This window comes from Phycodurus eques, chromosome 4 (genome assembly GCF_024500275.1).
Source record: "Phycodurus eques isolate BA_2022a chromosome 4, UOR_Pequ_1.1, whole genome shotgun sequence".
NCBI lineage: Eukaryota > Metazoa > Chordata > Actinopteri > Syngnathiformes > Syngnathidae > Phycodurus > Phycodurus eques.
Window position 1 is genome coordinate 15,667,597 of NC_084528.1, and position 26,095 is coordinate 15,693,691.

At 40.0% G+C, this 26,095-nt stretch overlaps 1 protein-coding gene across 5 annotated transcripts in view; it reads left to right on the top strand.

The window, feature by feature from the left end:
• Nucleotides 1-26,095, top strand: part of LOC133401345 (zinc finger and BTB domain-containing protein 7B-like) — a 56,571-nt gene continuing 30,476 nt past the window's right edge. For 3 of the 5 annotated variants that reach the window (XR_009768410.1, XR_009768411.1, XM_061674233.1), the window contains exon 1: nt 17,913-17,938. Coding sequence is in view for 1 of the 5 variants with exons in the window: in XM_061674233.1 (XP_061530217.1) it covers nt 17,930-17,938 (9 nt within the window). In the remaining 4 variants the exon portion in view is untranslated. Of the gene's footprint in view, nt 213-1,675; nt 1,761-17,912; nt 17,939-26,095 lie in introns of those variants that run through there. The other 2 variants (XM_061674234.1, XM_061674235.1) reach the window with 2 other exon arrangements.

Sequence of the window (26,095 nt, forward strand, 5' to 3'; positions counted from 1 at the left end):
GGCGAGGGGGTGGAGTCTTTGACCGGCGGTGCGGAGACGACACCGTCGGACCAACTTGAGACACGAAGTGAAAGAGTGGGAGGAAATCTTCAAATAATAATAATAATAATAATAACAAATAACTGACGAACAAGAAAAAGCAGGCAGTGTGGGTCCACAGGAACCAGGAAGTGAGCGGTGGGAGGCGACGAGTCACAGGACAGGTGACACAGGTGAGCCCTAACATAAAACACGAACACCTTGCTTGTGGTTATATACATTCGCGTGGATATATGTTTATGTCCTGTACGTACGTATGTATGTATGTATGTATGTGTCCGCGCCGTAACTTCCCTCCCGTTCCTCCTCCTCCTCAGCCTCTGAACGGGGTCACGGGAGGACTCGCAAACCACGTCACGGCTCCATTTACTCCATTTACTATTCCCCACGTAGAGGCCGTGTACTCCGTTGCGTGGTGTGAGCGTGAGTTTGAAGCATACGTGTGTTGGCCAGGTGAGAGGTGGGGAGAGAAAGAGGGGTCACGGAGTCCATTTGTGTGCTTACTAATTATAGAACACGTGGGCTGATATCCAAAACCTAACCTGCTCCCACGCACTTCACCTGCCTGCCGTGCACGCAGGGGGATTTAGCCATATGTCAGTGGGTGGTCTCTTCCCCATCATCCTCATCACTATCCTCTTCATAACTGGGGCACACCCTGTGTTTTGTGCACTGGCGCATGCTTGACGGGGTGGGGAGGCAAGTGGGCTTGTGTGTGTGTGTGTGTGTGTGTGTGTGCGTGCGTGCGTGATTACAGAGGTAGATGAGGCTGGCTCGCCCCTCTGACAGACCGGCCCAACAAGCTCGACTGGCTTGGTTTCCCCTGCTTTGGGCACACACACTGCTTGTTTGGTTCAGTCTAGAGACGCCCATGCAAGTACAGTACCACCTCACTTGACTTCCTTGTGTCAGCTCAGGTCAAAATATCTGAAATGCGATGCAGTGCAGGTTTGCAATATCTGTAAACTACAAATCCCAACAAACTGAAAACACGTAAGGCACGGTTCACCAATAAGCTGCCCAATAAGTAGCCCCCAAGAACCACATGAGTAAACCTTGATGTATCACAAAAAATGTATCACAAAAATCGGAGGTTACTCAGTGGCAAATTGTAAATTGTATGTAATGCTAAACAATGATTTAACCAGGTAGCAAAATATCAGGACGCAACACTATAAATCTCAGAAAATGTTTAAATTTTTCAATGACACAACATTCCTAGGAAATCACAATATCCCATCACTGGTAAGCAATTTTTTCATCACTTCATCACCATCATACAGTATGTGGAGTCTGAAGCAGACTGTGCTTTCTATAGCATGGCCTACACTGTCTACTGAAGCGGAACGCAATTAAAAATAAACTGAATATATAAATACAGCTTAGAAAGGCTTGTGTTGACCCTACTGACGTTATCTGTTAAGATGATACAGGATGTGGTTGGCTTACTTTAGTAGAATCACCCCACTTCTCCAATCCCCAAGTTACAAATGTATCATGTGAGAGTGAGTGTACTATCGTATACACCAGTTGTTGGTATTCACAGCCATCATAGCCACCTTATTTTCATTTTATGTTATTTAAAAGAGCTGAAATTAATAAATAAAATTCTCAAACTAAGTTTTATTTATTTATTCAGGTTGTATGAACTCAGCTGAGACGACAACAAAAGGGAGTGAGACGGAAAACAAGCCAATCTCTCCGCTGTTTATGGACAGCAGGTAGGAGTCATGAACACAGACCGCTCATGATTTTTAATAATGTAATATTCATGCTGGCTCACAGCTTCACAAATTATCGAAGGCTGGTTTGCAAAATCAGTCCACAAAAATTAGACTCTCTTTTAGATGAATGGCCTTTTAGTGTGTCACTGATGGTGTAGTGGTATATTGGCTCGACTTTAGAGCATGCAACGTGCTCTTTTCTGTGCTGCCAATTTAAAATAGTCTCCTGTTTTTGAATAAAGGCATGGAAGTTAAAGTTTTTTAAAATCTCATTTATTGTTTAATTGAAAAGTAATCAACCAATTAATCAACTATTAGAATAATATTAGTTACAGCCCTAATAGCGTTTATCTACACCATCATGGTGCTTAAACCACTTTACAGAGGCTCACATTCACCCATTCACACACCCACACACACACTAATGGGTGGCTGCTGCCATGCCAGGTCCACTAGAAGCACTTTAGGGAACAATGGCTTGCCCTAGGACACTTTTACAGTGGATAGTCGAAGCCGGCATTCGAAAACTGGTCTTCGGTTACTTGACGACCCGCTCTACCAACTGAGCCACAGCCACCCCTGTGGTCGATTAATTAGAGAGTCGATTAATTGTTACACCTCTATTTCTAATGTTTTGCTGTTCTAATGTTGTTGTTGTTTTTTTTTTTAAATCTTGCTGTAGCTAAATATGGTGATACAAATATTAGAAACAACTGTTGGTGTGAGTCATTGCTGTTCTACACAACTATAGTGATAAACATATTGTTGAATAAATACCACTCTCAAATCAGTTAAAACAATTGTAGATATAGCTCTTGTATTGCATCTCATTAGAGTGCACTGTATATACTGTAATGTTATGGCCTGGTAAGCTTCCGGTTTTTACTTGAAACCGCTCATGACTAAATGTATAAATGGGGACAAGAGGCATAATTGTGTCCCTTGTTACAGTTTCATGACAGAGGTGAGACTTTTGTTAGCCTTGAAGACATGTGACCCCTCCCACTCCTAATATTGAACCCTTGCCAATCATCTTGTTTTTGTTGTTTTTCTGTGCTTTGATGATCAAGATGAGCTGTGAAAAAGAGTGGCTTTCTGTGCGGGCATTACGCTGGCCACACTCAAATGCGTTCATTTCACCGCCATGGCTATGTGGACTAGGCGGGGCTTCTGCTGCAGGGCCAGGGCTGCCTGAAAAAACAAAACCCCGCCGGTGGAGATGGATAAAGTGGTGGAGCACTTGAATATTTCATAGGCAGCCTGGAAGTTAACTCTTGTGTGGTTTGAGGGCAGCCCACGCTCTCAGCTTTTAAAGACGATCCAGGAATTGATCCAAAAACTACACTCGTACATTTATTGTTATGCTTACTTTAATGATTCGCAAGGCTTTAGTGGCCATATAAAAAGCTGTGCATTTGAACAAATACGTATATTTTGAGTCTTCATCATTTATTATAATTGTTTATTATAGATAATTGTGCTTTATTAAAATAAAAAATATGAATGATGTGTTAAAATTAAAAATACATTTTTCTGTATTTTACAACAGCTTCTGTGTGTCACCCAAAGCTCCATCTGTCACATAGGATAAATCCACTCTAAAAGCTGAAATTCTAAAAATCTAATTCCATTTAAATTAATATTAATGATTAAATATACATTGAAATATTCTAAAGTAATCTCTATTTCACTCTAATGTTGTCAGTTATTATTTTATTAAAGTTTGAATTTTTTTGCTGGTCAATATTGTTGACTTGTGAAGACTCAAAACTGTCCCAGGGTATGAACGTGATTATGAATGGTTCTTTGTGATTGACTGGCGACCAGTCCAGGATGTATCCAGCTGTTGCAAGACCCCAACGAGGACAGCTGGTATACAACACTGAATCATCATTCAGATGATGTTGATATATTTAGCTTCTTTGACATAATTGTTCAACGTGAAAAATCCCAAAACTAAAAAGGCTAAAAGGGGATCAGTGCCATCTAAGGGAGCGGAGGTGGACACATTTTGGTAGAGCAGCTATGCAGAAATTTCTAACAATCATTTAATCCATGAATTGTTTCAGTATTATTTTTAAAGAGATGGGAAAGTCTCTCTGTGAATGAGTTCCTGTTTCCCTGCCAATGTTGTACTGAGCAAAATAATGCTTCCGGGAGGAGTTGTGCCATAGGTTGGCAGAAGCTCAACTTCACATTGCTGATGTCACGTTGTTCTTCTTTGGACAACAAACTCCATTTTGCCTCAGCTGCTTCAAGACGTGATTGATCGACAATCAGTTCCGCAATTCATTGATAATTATGCCCACCCATAGCATATAAACAGAGTGAGGCATTACCTCTACAATACTGTACTTCCAAAAAATGAGAACCCTATTAACATAACTGTGTGTATGTTTAAATTTACACTGAGCAAAAGCCAGTGTGCATGTGTGAGTGTTTGTGTCTGAGTGTTTCCGCTTGGGCAGCATGCTGTAACAAATCCTGTGATTCTGCTGGTGACTGGACTGGTGACTACCATGTGTCTGTGGAGTGCTGAAGCGGTGATTTGGGATGCGGGTTATATTAATACATGCATGGACACTCTTCCAAGAAAAAGAGTTATTCTCATCTTTTCAAGTCATCTGTTCTTGCCAAGCGATGTGATGGATAATGCATTTCTAAGAGGTGCTGATTGAGTTTGTGTGTGTGTGTGTGGGGGGGTGGAGGGGGTGGGGGTTGGGGTTTGATTCAGTCCACTGTGCTACGGTTGAGTCTTTCCCCCACTCAATGTGTGTCAATAGAGGAAGTTGTGCGTCTACCATTTCCTCATTTTCAGTCACGGGGCGCTTCAGAGGTACCTCCCGCGCTCTCGACCACCATACTCCTGTAACTCCTCCGCAGGCTGTGATTCAACTCTTCTAGTAAGACAGACAGCGCTTCTGAGCAGCGCTTATCATAAGGAGGTGAACTTCAGGGAAAGTGAGAAGATAGAAACACCCAAACACGAGGAGCAAGACACCCCCACAGTTGAAAGTGACCCACACTTTGTCACAAGTCTTAGGAGAACTCCACAGAGCTGCACTTTGTCCCCTTTCTGAGGAAGAAAAATACCCCTTTGATTTCTTCTGTACATTGTGGTTGTAGGGGTGGGAAATATCAATATTGCAATTTGGTCTTCCTGTACAATATTGCTGTACATTAGCTTCCAAAATACGTGTACATATTGTAATCTTCCAATATTACATTTTATGGGGATTTTGAAATTTCAATGTGATGTGAAGCTCCATATTCTCCCCCATGCACTGTCAACAACATGTAACTGACCAGCAAAAAGTTGTTTTATTAGGTTAGGGTTTAACCTGCCACTCTCTTCGTTTTGTTTTGACAAGCATCAAAGACTGACAACCAGCAATACACATTGTAATCCTTGAGCGTCAGGTGCTTTGTCAATACTCTATGTGCCCTGAGATTGGCTGGAGACCAGTCCAGGGTATGCCCTGCCTCTTGCCCAAAGTCAGCTGGGATAGGCTGCAGCTAACTCTTGTCCCTGAATAGTTGAAATGAATGAATAAATGAATTGGGGAATAATAATGCTATTGTTGTATAATTTCTTCATTCATTCCTTTATTCATTTTCTGTACCGCTTATCCTCACTAGGGTCGCGGGCGTGCTGGATCCTATCCCAGCTATCTTTTAGGCGAGAGGCGGTGTACACCCTGAACTGGTCGCCAGCCAATTGTAAGGCACATATATACAAACAACCATTCATACTCACATTCAAACCTACGGGCAATTTGGAGTCTTCAACTAACCTACCACGCATGTTTTTGGGATGTGGGTGGAAACCGGAGTACCCGGAGAAAACCCACGCAGGCACGGGGAGAACTCTACACAGGCGAGGCTGGATTTGAACCTGGGTCCTTAGAACTGTGAGGCAGACGTGCTAATCAGTCGGCCACCGTGCCGCCTATTGTATAATTGTTTCTTAATTTATTTTTGTATACTCTGTGTATAATGTGCATCTTCTATACATTTTGTATGTGAACCAATTGAATGCAGTTTTATTGTGTTAGCGAAACAAAAATAGGCACCAGTTGACATCAAAAACTCCGTGTTTACATTATTTCGCTTATTTGATGTAGCGTAGATGTTTTTTTTCTTCAATATATTTGTTATCGCACAATCACTGTTTCATAATATTAACGTTATCGTTTGTGAAATATTGCAATAATAGCACATTGTGAGTGACTCTGCGATTCACACCATTAGTTAATTCTAACTGGTCGCTATAATTTTCCTCCCCACATTAGTCAGTCAAGACAGTAAGTTCCTTCTTAGGGACACAATATACAGATTTACAGGAAGAGCAATCTCTTTCCCGACCCTGCCGTCAGTGCCACCGTGTGATAAATCCTGAGGAAGGTGTGTCGCACATGTTGTATGATCATCTTCTTTTCTAACTTGTGTAGTGTGTGTCTTCATGTATCGTTCCATCACTGCAAGTGCTCGACCACCTTTACCAAATGCAGGAAAAGGAAACTGATCGGGATCAGTTAACTTTGCAGTATTTGTTTTGTGTGTGTGTGTGCGTGGCCGCGCGCATTTGCAACATGTTCTTCTAAAATTAGTCAGCTGACTTGTGAGGATGACAGCAGCAGTTGCTGAGACCCTCCCAGTGATGAGGCAACTTATTGTGACATCTAACAGCCATGGTGGCTTTTTAATATATTTGTGATACGTTCTGTTACGCTCTTTTGTTGTCGAGATTGAAAAATATGCGATAAATTGGGGCGGCAGTAGCTAGGGGCGTAGCACCATATTCTGGGCCCTTATAGATACGCCTTCTAAGGGCCCCCACCTCACCTTAAACCATCTCATTTTGTCAGAATATGACAAAAGTACATATATTATTTCTATTTATTGTTTCTGTTATATTCTACATCTTGTTTCCAGTGATTTTATCTTATATTATTGGTTTTTACTTGTTTAATTTCTGCTCATTCATTTTTCTTTTTGACCAGATAAAAGAAACAATTTTGTAATTAAATTAATCTCACTCCAATCTCTCTCTATTTCAATTTAAATACCCACCTTATTTATTTGCGGAATAAAGTTAATTATTATTATTTATTTTTTTTACGCTGGTAGGGTTTATTGCACTTACTCTAACAGGTAATGTTATAAATAAAGTTAACACATGTGTACTGTTATAAAAAAAAGTTAAGGCAAGTCGTGAGCTGGGGTGCAATACCAACACTGAACTGTTAAAATCTTGTGTTTGTCCATCCAGTATTGGATTCCGGTGCCGGGGTCTGGGATTACTGTAAACAAACTCACCATAAAAAAGTTCAATATAGAGCATGAAGATATTTCTGAGGTGTACTTAAAAATGCTCCTAAATTAGCTCTGGAGACATGGGCTGGGAACCATATGAAGTGAGACATGTTTGTGGTATGGTACATTTATGGAATAGATTAATTAATATGTCAGACATGAAATTAACTAAATGCATATTTAATTGGGACCTATCTAATGAATACACTTGGAGCATGCAGATTGATTATTTTTGTTTTTTGTTGATGCTGATCTACAGTTAAACCGAAGCCGAGGACCTATATTTTGTTAAAAGATCATTTTGGTCCTAAGCTGTTTGTCACACTGAACCTGACCAGAACTCTGAGAGCAATGTGTGCTCAGTTGAGGTCTGGTACTCTGCCTCTGGCTCTGGAGATAGGACGCTTCCACTCCGTCCCAGAGGAGGAGACGACATGTTGTTTGTGTCAGCTAAACGATATTGAAAATAAACTGTAGTTTTTGTTTTATTGTCCTTTGTATGGATTTGAGGGTACAATTATTTTCTAAATTGTCTGATGTAGCTGTATTTTTGTTTGCAGTGTCAGATGAAGAAAGACCCCAAGTATTTGTTCAAGTACAAGCCATTTTATTTGACTCAGTTTTTGTTAAGTGCTTGGCTGCAACGCAAGAGGATACTTTTTAGTTGATATATTTGCGGATGTCCCTAGTGTTCATTTTTGTGTCTTATAAGTCCATGTGGACCGAGCACCTGTAATGGTGCATGACACCAAGTCAGTAAAGAAACTGAACTAAAAACATAAGTGTAGCTGTCACGCATTCAATATCTCTGTGTGATGGCTCGGTCTTTAAAAAAGAGAGTATAATGTTGGTAAAAATAACAATATGTTGCTGCTGCATTTCAAACAGCACACTTGGTGTTTCAGATTCCGAGGTTTTGGTGGAGCTGCACGGTTGGGTGTGTGGCAGGGGTGTAGCCATCATATCAGGTGTGTGTGTGTGTGTGTGTGTGTGTGCGTGTGCGTGTGTGTTGGGGCAAATTGTTCAGGAGTAAGCCAACTTTTATGAGCATATGATCATCCTCTTGCATTTAACGGCTCCTCAGTTGCCAAAGAGTTAAATGATAAGTGCCATTCTGGTTACTGTAAAGCATAAGTTACCTGATAATTAAATGTCCAATGTCAACACTGAACAAAACATTTTTAGTACAATGTCATTCTTGGCAGCAAGCTTATTGCACACAAAATTGAAAGGAGGTGAAAGGTTTTTGAACCATTTTTCAAATATTCATCAGGTTTTGGAGAAACATATGCTGCCATCCAAGCAACGTCTTTTTCATGGACACCCCTGCTTATTTCAGCAAGACAATGCCAAACCACATTCTACACATGTTACAACAGCGTGGTTTCGTAGTAAAAGAGTGCGGGTACTAGACTGGCCTGCCTGCAGTCCAGACCTGTCTCCCATTGAAGATGTGTGGCGCATATATAAGCGTAAAATACGACAAGGGAGACCCCGGACTGTTGAACAGCTGAAGCTGTACATCAAGCAAGAATGGGAAAGAATTCCACCTACAAAGCTTCAACGATTAGTGTCCTCAGTTCCCAAACATTTATTGAATGTTGTTAAAAGAAAAGGTGATGTAACACAGTGGTAAACATGAGCCTGTCCCAGCTTTTTTGGAACGTGTTGCAGTCATAAAATTCTAGGTTAATGATTATTTGCCAAAAACAATAAGGTTTATCAGTTTGAACAGTAAATATCTTTGTAGTGTATTCAATTAAATATAGGTTGAACATGATTTGCAAATCATTGTATTCTGTTTTTATTTATGTTTAACACAATGTCTCAACTTCATTGGAATTGGGGTTGTACTATCACCACTACGTGATCAGTAAATTATGTAAATATATAGTATTATCAAAAATGGGTCCTAATTTTGACATACTGTACCTAAGCCACTTTTTTTGCTCAGTCGGGTGCTGTTTAGGTCCGGTCCCGGAGGCCAGCTGCAGCACGCCACAACATTTGCTGTGACTGGCGAAAGCAAATCATGTGCATTGACTTAATGTTTGTTGCAAAAATAAATAAATAATAATACCCACATTGCAAAATAGTGTAATGAGCCACCATACCCTTTTCTATATCACTGTAACTTCCATTTATAGTTCCATGGTTATCATACACTTTTTCTCTCCAATCACTGGTACCCTTTTGTCGTGCCATTACAAAAAAAACAAAACACACAAAAAGCAAAATGCAGTAAATTCTTTTTGATGTCATGCATGATGATGGTTTAAATTCCTGAGAGGTATATTTTCCACAGAAAACTCTTTTGGGGCGTTGGACAACTGTATTAAATAAATCTTAGATACAGGCCAAGGCTATTTAACATTGTGAGGTATTGTAAATTGGTACAAATAATGAATATAACTGTTTCTATGCCTGCCTATACAGTCATCCACTCGAAACAGGATGTAGTTTGTCTATGAACTGATCAAATAAAAACTAAACAACAATTAAGTTTTTGTCTTGTCGAATATGAATTTCCCACATGTCCTCAAAGAACACGCACACACACACACACACACACACAGATACACACACACACACACAGTCAGTGGGGCCAGAATGTGCTGATTAGATGTTGAAAGAGATTGTGAAACATATCTTTGGTGATGCTAATGATTGAGATGTCTCTTACCCCTGATATCTGCATGCACACAGACACACACATATTCACACAGACACCTGCAAGAACGTTTGCCATGCGGCGACGTGTCAATGTGTTCGTGGCGGTTGCGCTCCCTTCTCTTTTTCTGTCGCCCCTCTTCTCTTTCTCTCTTCCTCTGGTTTGGCCTTGTAACTCAACTCTTTGCTAAGCGCTCGTTTCACGTCTCCTCCCTAACTCAGATTGTCGAAGGCCTCACTGACTAGATTTTCCTGTCTTAACCTTGCCTCCCCTCTCTTCTCCTCATTATCTCCCCGAGCATCTCAACACCCACTTCTCCCTTCTCCTCCCCCATAAACATACCATACTTTTCATGTGTGATTTCTAAGAACATGTTCATGCATTCCCTCCTTCATTTCATTCTAAATCACAGACGCTTCCTTTTTCCGACCTCTCTTCCTGTGCTCCCCCTCTCCTTTTATTGTGGCAAGTGTGGCAGAAATCTTACACTTACACACGAAATCCTAGACTCAAATGATATCTTATACAAAAGCTACATTGTGCCTTAACAAATATTATAATACTCACTTTTGATTGATGCTGTCTGAGAGGTATTTATTTAACATACGTGTATGTGCATGTATGTGTAGTAAAACTATATATTACACCACACTGACAGCCGTTTCTATTTTGATCCTCCAATAATGCAACAACGATACATACTGGATAGTGTACTCACAATTTTAAGATGTGTAGTCGCTGCTCCCCCTTTTTCCTAATGTGCCATTTTACATACATTGCGTTCATTTTGGTTGTACAGTACAATAAAAGTTATATTTGTTATATGTCCTTATAAAGCCACTCTGCCAATGGCATTGTGTTTCTCTGACAGTCACAGATATGAATCCAGTCAATCATAACATTAGGGGAAGGGGAATTGCACTTAATAATGTTACAGTACTGTGCAAAAGTCTGAGCCTGCCATTAGATACAGTATGTTGCTATAGCAATGTGATCATGCAATGCAATTCACTTAGTGCTTGTTCTGGCTCTTCACGTTTGTCTTTGTAAGTGAAAAAACATGCTCTATTTGGTTGAGATCAGGTCACAGACTTAACTATTGAAGAAAATTCAATGTCTTTGCTTTTAAGTCTTCAATTACTTTCTTGCAGTAACTCAGCAGTCAGAAAAGGTCAATTTGAATTAAAGCTGAATGTCTACAGTTAATGTCTACAGCATATTAATTTCTATTTTAGATCCTTTGCGGTGGCGTATAAAGCCTAAATGAAAAAAAACCCTGACATTTTAAAAATGTTAATTCTGTCTGATCGTAGCTTTTTCATCCTTTAAAATTTTTTTTTACAGAAATATTCAAATTATTTGGTGTTTCTTTACACGACTTTCCAAAAAGTGCCCCCTGCACACCAGTGGTGGGGATATTTGTCATGGACGTCTGCTCGGTTCATGTTAAAAAGTTACATCAGAATCTAACGTACTTGTACATGTGGTGTTCACACCCACAAAAACTAGAGACTGGAACATATGTATGATGTAAATCTGTATGTCCTCATACAATAGCGTAACTTCTCTCCATGCCGATACATTCATAAGAACTGTTATACAAAAAGATAGGGATGTCAATCAAAAGTAGGCAAGGTCGACTGTGTCTGTGCGTGTGTGTGGTGGGATTGTTGGATGAGCCATGCCAGTGAAATAAATAATTTAACATGTTCCTGGAACTAAGACTACAGTGTGCTTCACATTCTCTCTGTCCCTAACACATACCCACATACACATGAACGCAGACCTTAAAGCGATAAGATGTAACTTCTGTTGCCCCCCTATGCTGGAATGCAATATTACAACAACAGTGCCATTACAAAAAAAAATGAAATATTACAACAACAGAAACCGTTGCTTCATAGGGGGCCCCTTTGTATGTGATGATTCTACATTTTTATTTTAGTTGAGTTTTGAAGGACAGCCAATGTGGGGGGAAAAATGACTTGTCGGAAGAGGCAATTGGTGTAAAGGGGTCCTCGGGAAGATGTGCGGAATTCGGTCACGGCAGACTCATCGTCATAGTTTTATTTTTTCATCTGTCTGCATTTGTAATGAAGATCCATCTATCCATTTTCTGTATCGCTTATCCTCACTAGGGTCACGAGCGTGCTGGAGCCTATCCCAGCTATTTTCGGGCGAGAGGTGGGGGTACACCCTGAACTGGTCGCCAGACAATCGCAGGGCACATATAAACAAACAACCATTCGCACTCACATTCACACCTATAGGCAATTTAGAGTCTTCAATTAACCTACCACGCATGTTTTTGAGATGTGGGAGGAAACCGGAGTACCCAGAGAAAACCCACACAGGCACGGGGAGAACATGCAAACTCCACACAGGCGGGGATGGGATTTGTACCCTGGTCCTCAGAACTGTGAGACAGATGGGCTAAGCAGTTGATCACCGTGCCGCCTTGGGATGACGATATCAGACAAAAATATGCCTGGCAATACAATGCAGAGTGAGTTATTCCCTATTATTGCTGTGTTTGTCCATGCATTGTTTGGTGCGAGTATTTTATGTCAGGCACCTTGCTGGACAGCTAAGGGGTCCTCGTAAAGAGGGTTTGTTTGTTTGCAGGAATTATTATTATTATTATTGTTGTTTTCCTTTACACAGTAATTATTATATTGTAGTGAGCTTTTGGCAAAAGACAAGGGTCCGCGCTCCACCCATTACGAGGTAAAATTAGTTATTTCCGTCCCGCCGTTTCCGCTACGTCATTTTCGGTACGCCACCAAGTGAGCCAGCATGGAAAATCAATCAGGCTTTGCTAAATATTAAACATAAAATACTGAAAAACACAGAAAGATGTTCGAGAAGCTGATAGGCTTTTTTATTTCATTTATTTATTTTGTTTTATTTTAATTTTTTTTTTTTTGCAAAGAATGCTAGATACTGCAGGTTTAATGCTAAAGTTCTATTAAGGACAGTTTTGAGTGAATTCAGTGCCAAAAAGTGACAAAAGTTGTATTTTTTTTGCAAAGAATGCTAGATACTGCAGGTTTAATGCTAAAGTTCTATTAAGGACAGTTTTGAGTGAATTCAGTGCCAAAAAGTGACAAAAGTTGTATTTTTTTTGCAAAGAATGCTAGATACTGCAGGTTTAATGCTAAAGTTCTATTAAGGACAGTTTTGAGTGAATTCAGTGCCAAAAAGTGACAAAAGTTGTATTTTTTTTGCAAAGAATGCTAGATACTGCAGGTTTAATGCTAAAGTTCTATTAAGGACAGTTTTGAGTGAATTCAGTGCCAAAAAGTGACAAAAGTTTTTTTTTTTTTTTTTTTTTTTAAATGATGTTGCTCAGGGCTGTCTTAGGCAAATGAGGATTTAAAATGTCCATGGCAGAGTCTTTCTTGTTTGCTCCTGGTGGGATGCAAATACAGTACAGTGTAGAGGGAACCGGAGGAACTTGAACGTTAGTTTAAATGTGTTGCGCTCAAATTGTCCTAAGAAGATTCTAGAGCTCTCCTCTCCTGTCATCCCCCCCTTGCTCCCCCCTCCTCTCCTCTTCCTCCGAGGTGTCCCACTAATTCACTCCTCTCACTACCCCCTAAACAAGTCAAGTGTAAAGCGCATGAGTGAATCTTAGACACAGGAGACAAGCCATGAGAGGAGGACGAGTGTGTGTAGGACAAACGGTATGAGCTTCTTCTTTTCGCGTTCCATCCACTTGGCCTGAGTTGTTGAGTGGTAGGTAACGAAAACATTTGTACACGTGTTGCAATGTGTGTGTGTGTATGTGTGTGTGCAGTTGTCTGTGGAGGAGGGTTTCATTTACTGTACAGTGTGAGCAATCATTTCTTGTTTCTGAATCTGCTCTATTTCAAGAAATACTTGTTGTGTTAGTTTAGCTGCATTTTATTGTTGTGGAGTTGTTTGTGACCTTTTTTTTCCATTGAAGTTTTAAACTTTCCACGAATGTGAACAATAACTCTCAATACAGTACAGACCTTGTTTAAAAAAAAAAAAAATGTTTTTTTAAAAATACGTTTCGTAGTTTGTCTGTCAGCATATTAGCACACCACTTCCTGGTCCATTGACGATTTGAATGGGGTGAGGAATGGGACACAGAAAATATCATTTAAGTTGTTGAATAATTGTTTGTGATGATGTAAGACTACAGGACAAAAGGAAAAACATCATAGTCGCTTTAGTTTGTTCATTGGTATGTTAGCAGGCCACTTCCTGGTCCATGGAAGACTGTACCATTTTTTTTTTGTATTATTATTATCCAACCAATTAGGAAAATAGGAAACATTCATTTTATCATAAAAAAAGTCATTTAGCAGGTTACTTTCTGGTTGATGATGTGTCATCACACTTTAAGACCATACCACTTTTTAAAAGTGGTGCGCGGGCAATAGATAAACGTGACTCAAACAGCAAAAGAGAAAAATCAAAATGTTGAACAACATGTTTATTCGTCCAACTGTTTATTAGTTGGCAGACTATTCATGAACGATTTAGGATGATGACAGGGTAAGACTGATACTGTACCAATTTTGATTTGAAGAACTGATACAAAGTGACTTTCTTAAAAAAAATGATTATAATTATTATTGATTCATGAATGTTCACAACAGGAAGACTTCTGGACTGTACAATTTAAATAAATTTTTAAAAAAAATCTAGTTCAAGGGGAAGAGTATAATTGGGAAAAATTGTGGAGCAGCATGCCTATTAGCAGACTATTTATGAAAGACAGCGTAACCTGACCAGACCGGACCATTTATGATTCTGGGAAAGGGGAACCATTAACTCCTTTGTGAGTTAAGGGTCAATAAAAGAAGATACATTCCAGAAAATCAAGCTAAAGTGCAAAAATTGTGGCGCTGTATTTGTTTTAGCGTGACGTAAGTTAGTAATAGATGGACAAGGACTTTACCATTTTTTATTTATTTTTTACTTGTGTTTGTTGTTAGTTATCAGACAACTGTACTTTGTAGGTAATATAGAATGATATAAGATGTTAGCAATAGACAGGACTGTATCACTTTCATTATGGGGCACAGAGGAAAGGTTCCATCGTGACGCAAGTATCCCAAATAAATTCTTCCATCTGTATTTCTATCTTGACGAAGCCACTTAATGGTTTCTTCCTCGGAACATGTGCCACCCACACCACACTGTTTCTAGGAAATCTGTTGTTTTGCCGTAACATTGCTGAACAAACAACTAACACCTTTGATGCAAGTAATGGATATAGAAGTACTAATAATCGATATCGTGGTATTGTCATCACACACACAGACACACATACACACCTACACACACACACACACACACACACACACACACACACACACACACACTCATGCACTAGCACATAGGAAAACATGTGACATCAGACTTCATAACAGCATTTCTCCCTCTCGGCCGCACTTTTCTCTGAATAGCATAAAGTCACTTTTTCCCTGCTCGCGCTGGAGCCTGATATAATTGAGGTGGACTGGGAAAACTTACTTAACTTTAATGGAAAACAAGAACCATTAGAATAACACTTGTAGTTCCACACGCATTCACCTTATACGCGCAGTGGGATTTTGCGATGTATAAACAGACACTGAATGATTTTTTATTTTTTTCAAATGCAGAAGTCCTGCACATTTGCTCACTTTCCTGGCAGTTGTCGTGCTAATGGACAGTCATCAAGTTTTCATAGAAAAATACTTCTTCTGTTTAGTTTCCGTCTTCATTTGCGCAGTGTGCAGGCCCGACGGCTAAAAACAACAATTATGAAATGGTCCACATGCTAAGAGAGGCCTTAAATCCTCTTAGCAAGAGGAAGCGAGTTTGCATAATGAAAGCGGGCAACGAGGAAGACTTGCCCAGGAGCTCAACTCACCCAGATAATGAACTGATGGAATAACGTGTAGTATTTAAAACCAACACAAGCAGTTGGTGGCAGCTTTAGGGTTAACATTTTTTATATGTGCTCTACATTTGGACAACAAGGAGACAGATGACACACCTAAAACCAATCATAATTTGTCTGCAAATACCGAAGCCCAATTAACATCAATAAACCGGTTAGGATTATAATGCATACTTAAGGGGGTATAGTGATATTAAATCGCTATGTGTGTACTGTATATTAATTTTTTAAAATCTCCTTACGGTGTCAAGATTCTGATGCATACGTGTTTACAAAGACAAAATAGTCCCTGTTGCGTCTTCAGTATTATGTCTTTTAAAAAACAACTTGCAACGTCTTATTTTTCCGAGTGCAGAACGTAAAAGCAAATTAGGTGTGATGCTTCTTGATACAGCTCGCCTGGGACAGGAAATGTCATGCGGGCTCCTTCGAAAACCCCCTTAGTGTGCCTGACTTAAATTTATACCTGAAATTTCAATCCTTCCATTGACGTGTGTTTGAAAACAAAAAACAAAAATAAAAAATAATTAATTATTTGCTCGATTACCGAGTGTAAATGTCATCTTTTTGAGTCTAGTTACATCCTCTGGAGTCATTTGAACAATATATGCACGCACAATTTTTATTAGGGGTGTGGTAATGTCTGAGTAATAACTACTATGTTACAGCTACTGTATTTTTTTTTTTTCAGATTTATTGTAACAGGATTATCAGGATTCATAGTAGACGTTTATTTTACACATTTTGTAGCTCTTAAAGCTATTAAAGCAGTACCTTGATATTTGACATTGAATATGGTATAATTCATTTTAATGGTGAATTTACCCCTCCCATTTGACAAAATCAGTCAGATTCAGTTATGACGAAATGATGAACTCAAACCATGTAGATCATTGTCCAAAGATTTTACCAGTTGGTTTGTCAAAATAAAGTAAAAAAGACTCAGTCATGACTGTGTCCTCAAAACAAATAAACTCAGCAGTGAGTAGTAGCTAGTGTTTAAAAGGCAATGTACTAACACATGCAGTCTACAGTATTTTATTGGTTCATTACTTCACAATTGTACTTTGGTATTAGTATTCATTCTGTTATTATTTTATTTCATAAACAGCCACTTTCTCAAGACCAGCAAAAATTCTGCCTTTACACAGATAACAAAGCTCAGGTATTTTTGAGGGAGGTGTTAATATAACATTTGTCACTATCCAATGAAAAGCATTTATCGCCAAGGTTGTTTTTTTTTAAAACACTTTTTATTGGAAAACAAAACAAATAAATCCCTGTTTTTCTCTGTCAATTAAAACTGAGCATAATTAACTATAAAGAGGTAATTTTAGTTTAAACAGCGGTTCTGTTCAATTGTATTAACTATAGGAACAAACAGATGGAAACATCCAGCAAGTGAGATGATGTAGCTCTGAAAGTCACATTTACATTTTTTCTGAATCTTTTGTTAGCCTACAATTTCTCACAATTGGTTTTGCTCCTCCCAAACAAGCAACCTAACCTTAAACCTTTCACCACTTATTTTGGCCTATAACCTCTATAATATATATGCTATAGCGTGTATAGCATATTTCAATTTAGTCATCTCCCTCCCGACATCAAGCACATGATAAAGCTTTGGTGTAAAAAATAAGACAAGTTAATGTCATTTGGTTTCTGTCGACCGTGTTGGGCTTTTTAGAGGAAGCGAGACATCTGTTTCAATGTTTGAAGTCTTTTATTGCACCGTCCGCAATGTTTGTGTATTGGCATAAAATGACTCATGATGCCAATATTGGATTTGAAGGCTTAGCCATTTTTTTGATAGCTGAAGAGTCAAGTGTTACAATTTGTTTAGAGTTTTGCTTCCTGACTAACCTGTTGAGCTGTAATTCTTATTTGAGTGTACATCCATGGTTCTGTCACTGCTGGATACGGCCCGCTGACCTGGTTCAGAATATCTTGACGAGCAGCTGTAGTTATCGCAATAGTGGACAGTTTTGGTAATCGGAGGGCATGAAGGCATGTCTATGCAACAAGGGGGAGTGGTATCTCACAGTGTGTCTCAGTCACTTTTGATTGCAGCAGGAAAACGAGCGAATAAACGAATGTGCGGAACAGGCCGAGGATGAACGCTTGAACGTGACGCTTAGAAAGAGAGTCATACTTTAAAGTTGTACATCTGAGACGAGGAGGAGGAAGTACAAGTGCTTTGAAAGTAGAGAGAAAAAGATGGAGGCCGTGAGATGCTTACCGCCTACGCCCATAAGGATGGGAAAGGTAGGATTTTTTTTTTTTTTTTTTTACCCCAACTCGGCACATTTGGACAGTGTCGTAGCAAGGGAGTATGCCCCGGGTGCAAAATATTGTGAGGAGTGAGATTTCAAAAGGATGAAAAATTTGTTGTAGTAGAAGAAATTGTAATTGTCACAATATTACAAAAAAATATGCATTTTAAATTGAAAACTTCCCTAAGTCAAAATACCCCAAGAATCAAGAATGATAATATACTTTATCCACCATAATTGTTTGTCTTCTCACCAAGCTGCCAAATTACAGTTGTCAATTATACTCCCCCACATCCACCACATCGACAACTTGACCGAGCAATCAAGCATGTCCCACTTATCAGAAACAAACACTTGTTAGCTAACAATCATCTCTGCATCAAAAGCAGAATAATCGTTATTGGCCAAGTACCGGTATGTTAAGCATAAAATGAATTTGTCTCTGGTAGTTGGAACCACTCTAGTACCACAGCAAACAAGCCACTTTTAACAAAATATACATTTAGGACATAAAGACATAGGTACAAAGAGTCTAAGAGAGTAAGGTGACCAATAGTGCAGTAAGTAATAGTGATACAATGACAAATGTGTAACTGATAAAGAGAGCCATCAAGCAATTTAAAGTATCCAATAATGTGGTAATACTGATGAACAAAAGATTTCAAAGAACCCAGAGTGACATAACTACAGTGATGTATTCCACTATAATCTGGCTCCTCTTACTCCCCTGCTATGGTGCTCTGTGCCGGTGTCCTGTGCCCGCAGCCCGCGGTCTGTCGTCTGTTCTTGGTGCAGACGGCTCCCTGAGACGGTGTTTCCTCACTTGGATTCGTTGTGACCAGCCATAGGTCTTTACATTATTTTACACATAGCATTATTATTTTTAGCGGCACGGTGGACGACTGGTTAGAGCGTCTGCCTCACAGTTCTGGGGACCGGGGTTCAATCCACGCCCCCGCCTGTGGCGAGTTTGCATGTTCTCCCCGTGCCTGCGTGGGTTTTCTCCGGGCACTCCGGTTTCCTCCCACATCCCAAAAACATGCATGGTAGGTTAATTGACAACTCTGAATTGCCCGTAGGTGTGAATGTGAGTGCGGATGGTTGTTTGTTTCTATCTGCCCTGCGATTGGCTGGCAACCAGTTCAGGGTGTAGTACCCCACCTCCTGCCCGATGATAGCTGGGATAGGCTCCAGCACGCCCTTGACCCTAGAGAGGAGAAGCGGCTCAGAAAATGGATGGATGGATGGATGAATTATTATTTTTAACCTGGGCGTGTGTGCATGTGTGCGCGTGTGTCTGTGTGTCTGTGTGGATAAGTGGCAGGAGGGGATTGTTTTTAAATATGTAAAATGCTTGCATTTCACTGTATGAAAAGTGCATCATAAATACAATTTAATTGATTGATTGAATACGGTTATAATGTCACTACATAGATGTGCAAAATTGGCAAAATGTCACTATTAAATTCTAAGTCAACTGTTTAAGAAGCCATGGGGAAAGAACATAGATATGAAGACTAGTTTCGCCAGTGCACTATAGCAACCTGGCTAACCGATCTGAATACATGGCATCCATGTTGGGGAGGTCGACGATCCCATCAAAGGCAAAGCATGAACGTTGAAATTAAGTTCTAAATTGCAAATTTCTCAACTGATTTTCATGAGATTTACTTTTTTGTAAATGCCAAAGCATGCACTATCAATAGATAACATTTGAAAAAAGGCTTTATATATTTTTATTTTTTATTTTATTTTTTAACCTGTGAAAGGTTACTCCCCGTTCCCTTGTTGTTATTGTACGGTGTTGTACAACTTGTACACAACCTTATGTAGCACAATGTAATGGCATCCTTTGTCTTTTGGTTTTCTTGCCGTCCACACACATGGAATGCACTGACGACTATAACCTCTCTAGCTTAGCCTAGCCGTAGGCATGCAGCTCAAAAGGGGCATTGTCTTATTGACCTGTTCATATCTTTGGGGAAGAAGCTATTGGAATGTCTGCTGCTTTTAGTGTGCATTGTTCGTTAGCGCCTACCAGAAGAAAGGAGCTGGAAAAGGTGGTGTCCAGAGAGCGGTGAGTCCAAGAGAATTTTGCTTGTCTTGGTAATCAAGAGTGGGTAAGGGGGCACCGATAATCCTCTCCACAGTCCTAACTGTCCGTTGCAGTCGGACAACACGAAAGCAAGTTGAGCAAAACTATACAGTCTAACAAAACTCAATGAAGCTTTGCTTACCGTTTTGGCTTTGGCCAGGCTGAAAAGTCTGAGACACTATGTCAGACTCTGAAATTGGCAGATTTTCTCCCAGTTTATCTGCAAGCCATAGGCAGACAAACTGTGTGGGGGGGCAGTTATTATCATGTAAATTTCAAATTACTGAATATCTTGTTTAGGGACATACTGTAGTTTCAGAAATAGGCAGAAGCAAATGATTTACTTGGTTGTTTAATCTCACGTTTGATGGGTGGGCAGGCACCCCAAATGTCCAACTATTTGTATACAAGACATTAAAAGAGAAATTTTTATAAATCCTCTTTAAAAATCCCCTCACATATTACTTGCCATCCTTAGCGCCCAGTCCACATTTTGGAGTCAATTTCAACTTTCTGAAACCAGCCATTATTTCCTCTCAGTGACGTCTGCATTATACACATGTGTAAATATTGATCTGCAATGTGCCCAAGAAATACAAAAACTTGGCTGACTAATACATGCACACTGATTTATTAATTTTTTTCTTCCCATGCCTCACTTTGGTATGCCTGAACACAAAGAAGTTATGTTGGCTCCAAAAAGACAGAAAGACAAAGAGCTTCATTATAAAAGCTGTGATGATTTTGTGAGTTGTCATTATGGTGTCACACTGGCATGGGTCATAGAGCTAGTCTTGAGTAACAATGTTTAATATCTAGGCTTTACACAATCAGGATTTTTGGGGCCGATCAGCGAGTTTAAAAAAAACGATCACCGATCCGATCACAAGATGGAGGAATGTGTCTATTTAAATGACCTGTTCATTTACTGTATATACTTGTGTACTTAATTACTCCCAAAATTATATTTACAATAAATAATGTATCTTTGTTCCTCTATTTATGCCAGTGAGGATTCGTGGCAGACAGAACAAATGAGTGGTCTTCTATTAGATGGCAGGGAGTAAATACAGTTATTAATGTATTCACTTTTTGTAAAATGTTTGTTTGTTGGTAACCAACATTACAACATGACAGAAATAATGGGTGCTAACTTACTGTAATTAAATTATTTTTAATTAAATGACTTCCCGCACACCGAAACGTTAGAGCATGATTTGACAGAACAGCGGCATGTCCAACCGTTCGTGGTACCACTCGCTTGCTCGGCTACATAACGTTTTTGGTGCCGGCTTGTGAGCCGTATCGTATTAAAAGTATGTGAACATACCTCAAGCAAACCTTAAACGGACGCCCTATCCTGTCCTGAACACCGGTGACCACGAACACACGTTTTTCCCCATTTTGTCCCCATAATATAGTCGGCGCAATCCACTCTTGTTGTCGTCGCCACGGTAACGAGTGTATCCGGTCGCATTTGAGTTGACAAGGTAAAGCCCAATGATCGTAAAAAATGGGATGCGGTGGTATCGGAATACAAGATTTTATTGCAGTAGTCTGACATAGTGCAATCTTGAAAGAGCAAATGTGTCTTGTAGTCTGCATTATGTGTTGTCTGTCTCAGACGTGTTGTCTGTTCCACACCGCCGACTTTAATAATAAATAACTTTATTGGCCATCAGATATTTACAGGACTACGCCAAAAGACACGCGACAAGGCTAAAAGTAAACTAGGTTTTGGATTTAAATATACTGTGCACGATGGCGACGCGGAGTAAATGTCTTTTGAGGAGCCGATCAATGACGTCATTGATCGGATCGGCAAATTAATACATTAAAGCTGATCAGCCGATCAGTATAAAATGCTATTTATCGGGCGATACCGATAAAGCCGATAAAATCGGTGTAAAGTCTATTAATATCCCACTGCTTGTGGGACCTTAGCATGAATTTAGCAAGCTCTTGTCAAACATTTAATTGGCTTGACTTATTTTCGATTGGGTGGAGTTCACCTTCCCCAGTTTTAAATAGATTGCAGTTAAGGTTGTCACATAACAGGTTCAATCTAACAATGGTGGGTGGGGGCACAAGGAGCGGTGGCTGGGGTAGGGGTGGGGGGGATGGGATGGGACCACAGGCTGGCACGCAATATGTGCTTAGGTATATGTGCGTACACGCTGGTGTGTGCGTGCTTAGCTGGGTGTGTTTTGGAGCAGGTTAGTCTGGTGGCTGTAGTGTAGTTGTGCACGGCGTCGTGGGAACGCTCTTACTGGATGGCCAGGGGGCTGCTGGTTGCTATGGGAGGGAAGCAACAAGTGGCGGGCTGGTGGGTGCGGGTGTGTGCAGGTTGGGTTGTTTGTGGAAAATCAGGTCCGGTCAGATGTGGGAAATAGAGTGCTGAGCAGGTAGAATGTGGACAGGGTGACGCGGGAAGAGGGAGTTGGTTCTTGGTACCGAAGGGAACAAATTGGATTATACAGTGTCTAATAGGAAATAATACAAATGATCCAGTCAGTATAGTGAGCTAGTGGCCTCAGATTTCTGATGTTTGGGGATCAAATTTTCGCTACAGCCTTCTTGTGAAGTTTGCATATTAAGGCATGGACTTACTATCAACTTTACCTGATCACAGAGGTTTTCAAGCGTCTTACCACCGCAAAAACAAACAAAACATTGCTGATTTAAATATACTTTATATTAATATGCTTTTGACATGAAAGGCTCCTCCTCCTGGCTTAATTATGCGATAACGTACTGATTAATTTCCGGTTTTCAGTCGTGTCTTGTGTGCCTATTGTGTCGCTGTTGTGTTATTTTTGCTGTAGACACTTAATTTACCTGCTAATTTGGTCTTCATAGTTGGTTACTTTCTGCTGTAACCAAGCCAGACTTCTGGTAAAAGTGTACTGTACCACCTAATCACTCATTCTGTTCTTTCGCAGCTCTGCATTTCATGTTAGCTTAGTGGTTAGCATGGCTTTTCCATCTCCTGTTATCTCTTCTTGCTCGGTGTGTCATAAGCAGCGACTCCTCATCCTCCGTTAGTGATAACGATACTTGTCAGAACAAAGTGTAGCTTAGCGTGACTTAGAGGAGCTGTGGTAGGAAAGCGTTTAGCCGCAAGAGCTAGCCAGCCATAGATTAGGTGGTGTAAGTTAGCTAAGCATTCCTCTCAGTAGTTCCCGAGCAGCAGTGGAAGCAGGCTGAGTGGGTGACTGTTTGATGTGGACGTACCGTTGTTTAACCAGGTTGGAGCTGGTAAAAATGGTACTGGCAGGTCTGTGGTCGGACGTGCTTGAAGCCATTTTCACATGGAGACAAAGGCGTCATCAACAACTGTCTGTTGTCGTACTAGAGCGGCTCCAACTACCGGAGACAAATTATTTGTGTGTTTTTTGGACATACTTGGCAAATAAAGATGATTCTGATTCTGATTCTGAACAAGGTTACCATGGTTGGTCGGTATCGCAAAAACAATGCATCCCTACTCTCCTAGTATAAATAAACTGTAGCGTAGTAGGCCCAAGTGTTAATTAAAAACAAGCCGTTTTTTTTTCTTAATAGTAATTAAACAGTAATTTTATTATTTGATAGCCACTTGTTGAAATAGTTTTAATTTTTGTTTTGTTTTACTGTGCGTTGTAATGGCAAAATGAAAACGGTTGTACTGTTAATTACTAGTATAGCTACTTCTACATGGATTTCCACATAAAATCAAGTTTTGTGTTGATCCAAATAGTGTATGCTGTACATTAAAAAAAAGCAACACCGCATTCTAAAGGAAGACATTAGCGCCACTGACAGGACACGTGCGAGGGTAGGTCTGCCCCCGTTTTGTAGCAATTTTTATCTTCCTCATTCTCTCGCCCACACTACACTTCCACTTCCTCCTGTGAGTGCGCATCTTTCTTTTCTGGTCTGTGTGGCCCTCGCTTCTTCCTCGGGTATTTTAATCAAACGGCTAATGCTATAAACGGAATTAACCTAGTGCCCTGTGGTCACACTGCACCGCCATTGCATAATCCTGTGTCTGTTCCGCCTCATCCCAAACAATCATTCCCTTTTACAGCTCTCCCGTTGGCACCATTGTCTTCTTGTTGTGTTTTCCCTCTCCACTTTTATCTCCATGCCTCCAGTGAGGCACACATCATTGCTACTTCTCAGTGAAGTAATATGGAAACAAATGCTAAAGCAGATTTCAACCATGAGACAATTCCTTCATGTCACATTTAAGGTTGAATCTGGGATGTTTATACTCCTTACTCACACTAATCTTTTTACACTTTTCACACAACGGATGTGCAGTGTCTTAATATGAAAATATGCACACCGGACATTTTTTTAGGTACACCCATAAAATCTATCCATCCATCCATTTTCCATAACGCTTATCCTCACTAGTTTTGTGGGCGTTCTGGTCCCGAACTCAGATAACTATAGGTGGGGTACACCCTGAACTGGTCACCAGTCAGTTGCAGGGCACATATAGACAAACAATCATTCACACTCACATTCACACCTGTGGGCAATTTAGAGTATTCAATTAACCAACTATGCTTGTTTTGGAAATATGGGAGGAAAACAGAGTACCCGTAGAAAACCCACACAGGCGCGGGGGAAATGTGCAAACTCCACAAAGGGAAGGCCACAGTTTCAAAAATTCAGGCATTACAAGGATAATATTGCTCGGTTTTTGATTGACACTCTTGGTGTCTTAGTTATTGTGCTAGATGTTTGCATTTGGGTCAAACTGCACTGAATGATTTGCCCCTGTTAAAGGAGTTCATTAAAGTATACTGGTGCCTTAAAGTACAAGTGTCTAGACTTACGACTTTTTTTTTTTTTTTTTTTATAGATACAAGGTCACTCTGCCCATTTTTTACCTTTTTAAAATACAAGCAAAGCAAAATTTGAGATAGGAGTGCGCTTCAGACCCCCACCATTAAATAGCACCAGCAAGCTTCACAACATCCGGCCACTATCCATTCACACTCGTTCCCTTGCATTGGAAGGACAATATCAGTTGTTGGTGATAATTTACCATTAAGCTTGCTTGCCAACTACCACTAGACCCCACAGAAGTGGAACAATATATATATATATATATATATATATATAAAACTATATAGTTATATATATAAACTATATAGTTATATATATATATATATATATATATATATATATATATAACTATATATTATATAACTATATATATATAACTATATATTATATAACTATATATATATATATATATATATATATATATATATATATATATATATATATAATTTGTAGTGCGGCACTTTGGACGACTGGTTAGAGCATCTGCCTCACAGTTCTGAGGACCGGGATTCGATTCCCAGGCCCGTCTGTGTGGCGTTTGCATGTTTTCTCCGGGTACTCCGGTTTCCTCCCACATCCCAAAAACATGCACGCTAGGTTGATTGAAGATTCTAAATTGCCCATAGGTGTGAATGTGAGTGCGAATGGTTGTTTGTTTATGTGCCCTGCTGGCAACCAGTTCAGGGTGTACCCTGCCTCCTGCCCGTTGATAGCTGAGATAGGCTCCAGCACTCCCGCGACCCTTGTGAGGATAAGCGGCTCAGAAAATGGATGGATGGATATAATTTGTTCCATGACACTGAATTTCCCACGAGGTGTCCATTTTGTCTTCATGAGTTCACAGCTCGAGCCTTCCTCACTTGACATTGGGGCAAGAGGCAGCATAGGCCGTGGCGCAGTCGCCAGCCACCTACAGGGCACACACAGACCGACAGACAACCGTTTACACTAACATTCAGTTCGAGGTTTCAATTATCCTAACATGCATGTTACTGTAAAAACCTGGGAGAATATACAAACTTTCATCTAGACTCAAACGGTCATCATAATAAAAATACTTCATTCTAGTTTTTCTTTTTTGTTTGTTGACCTTTTACAAGTGTAAAAAAAAGAAGTTAACCAGTATATTGTCTTTCGGGTCACCAAAGTAAGTCATTTCCAGCTTGTGTGGTTAAAAATACTCACGTTTTGTAGAGCCGCCAAAGTAGCAAA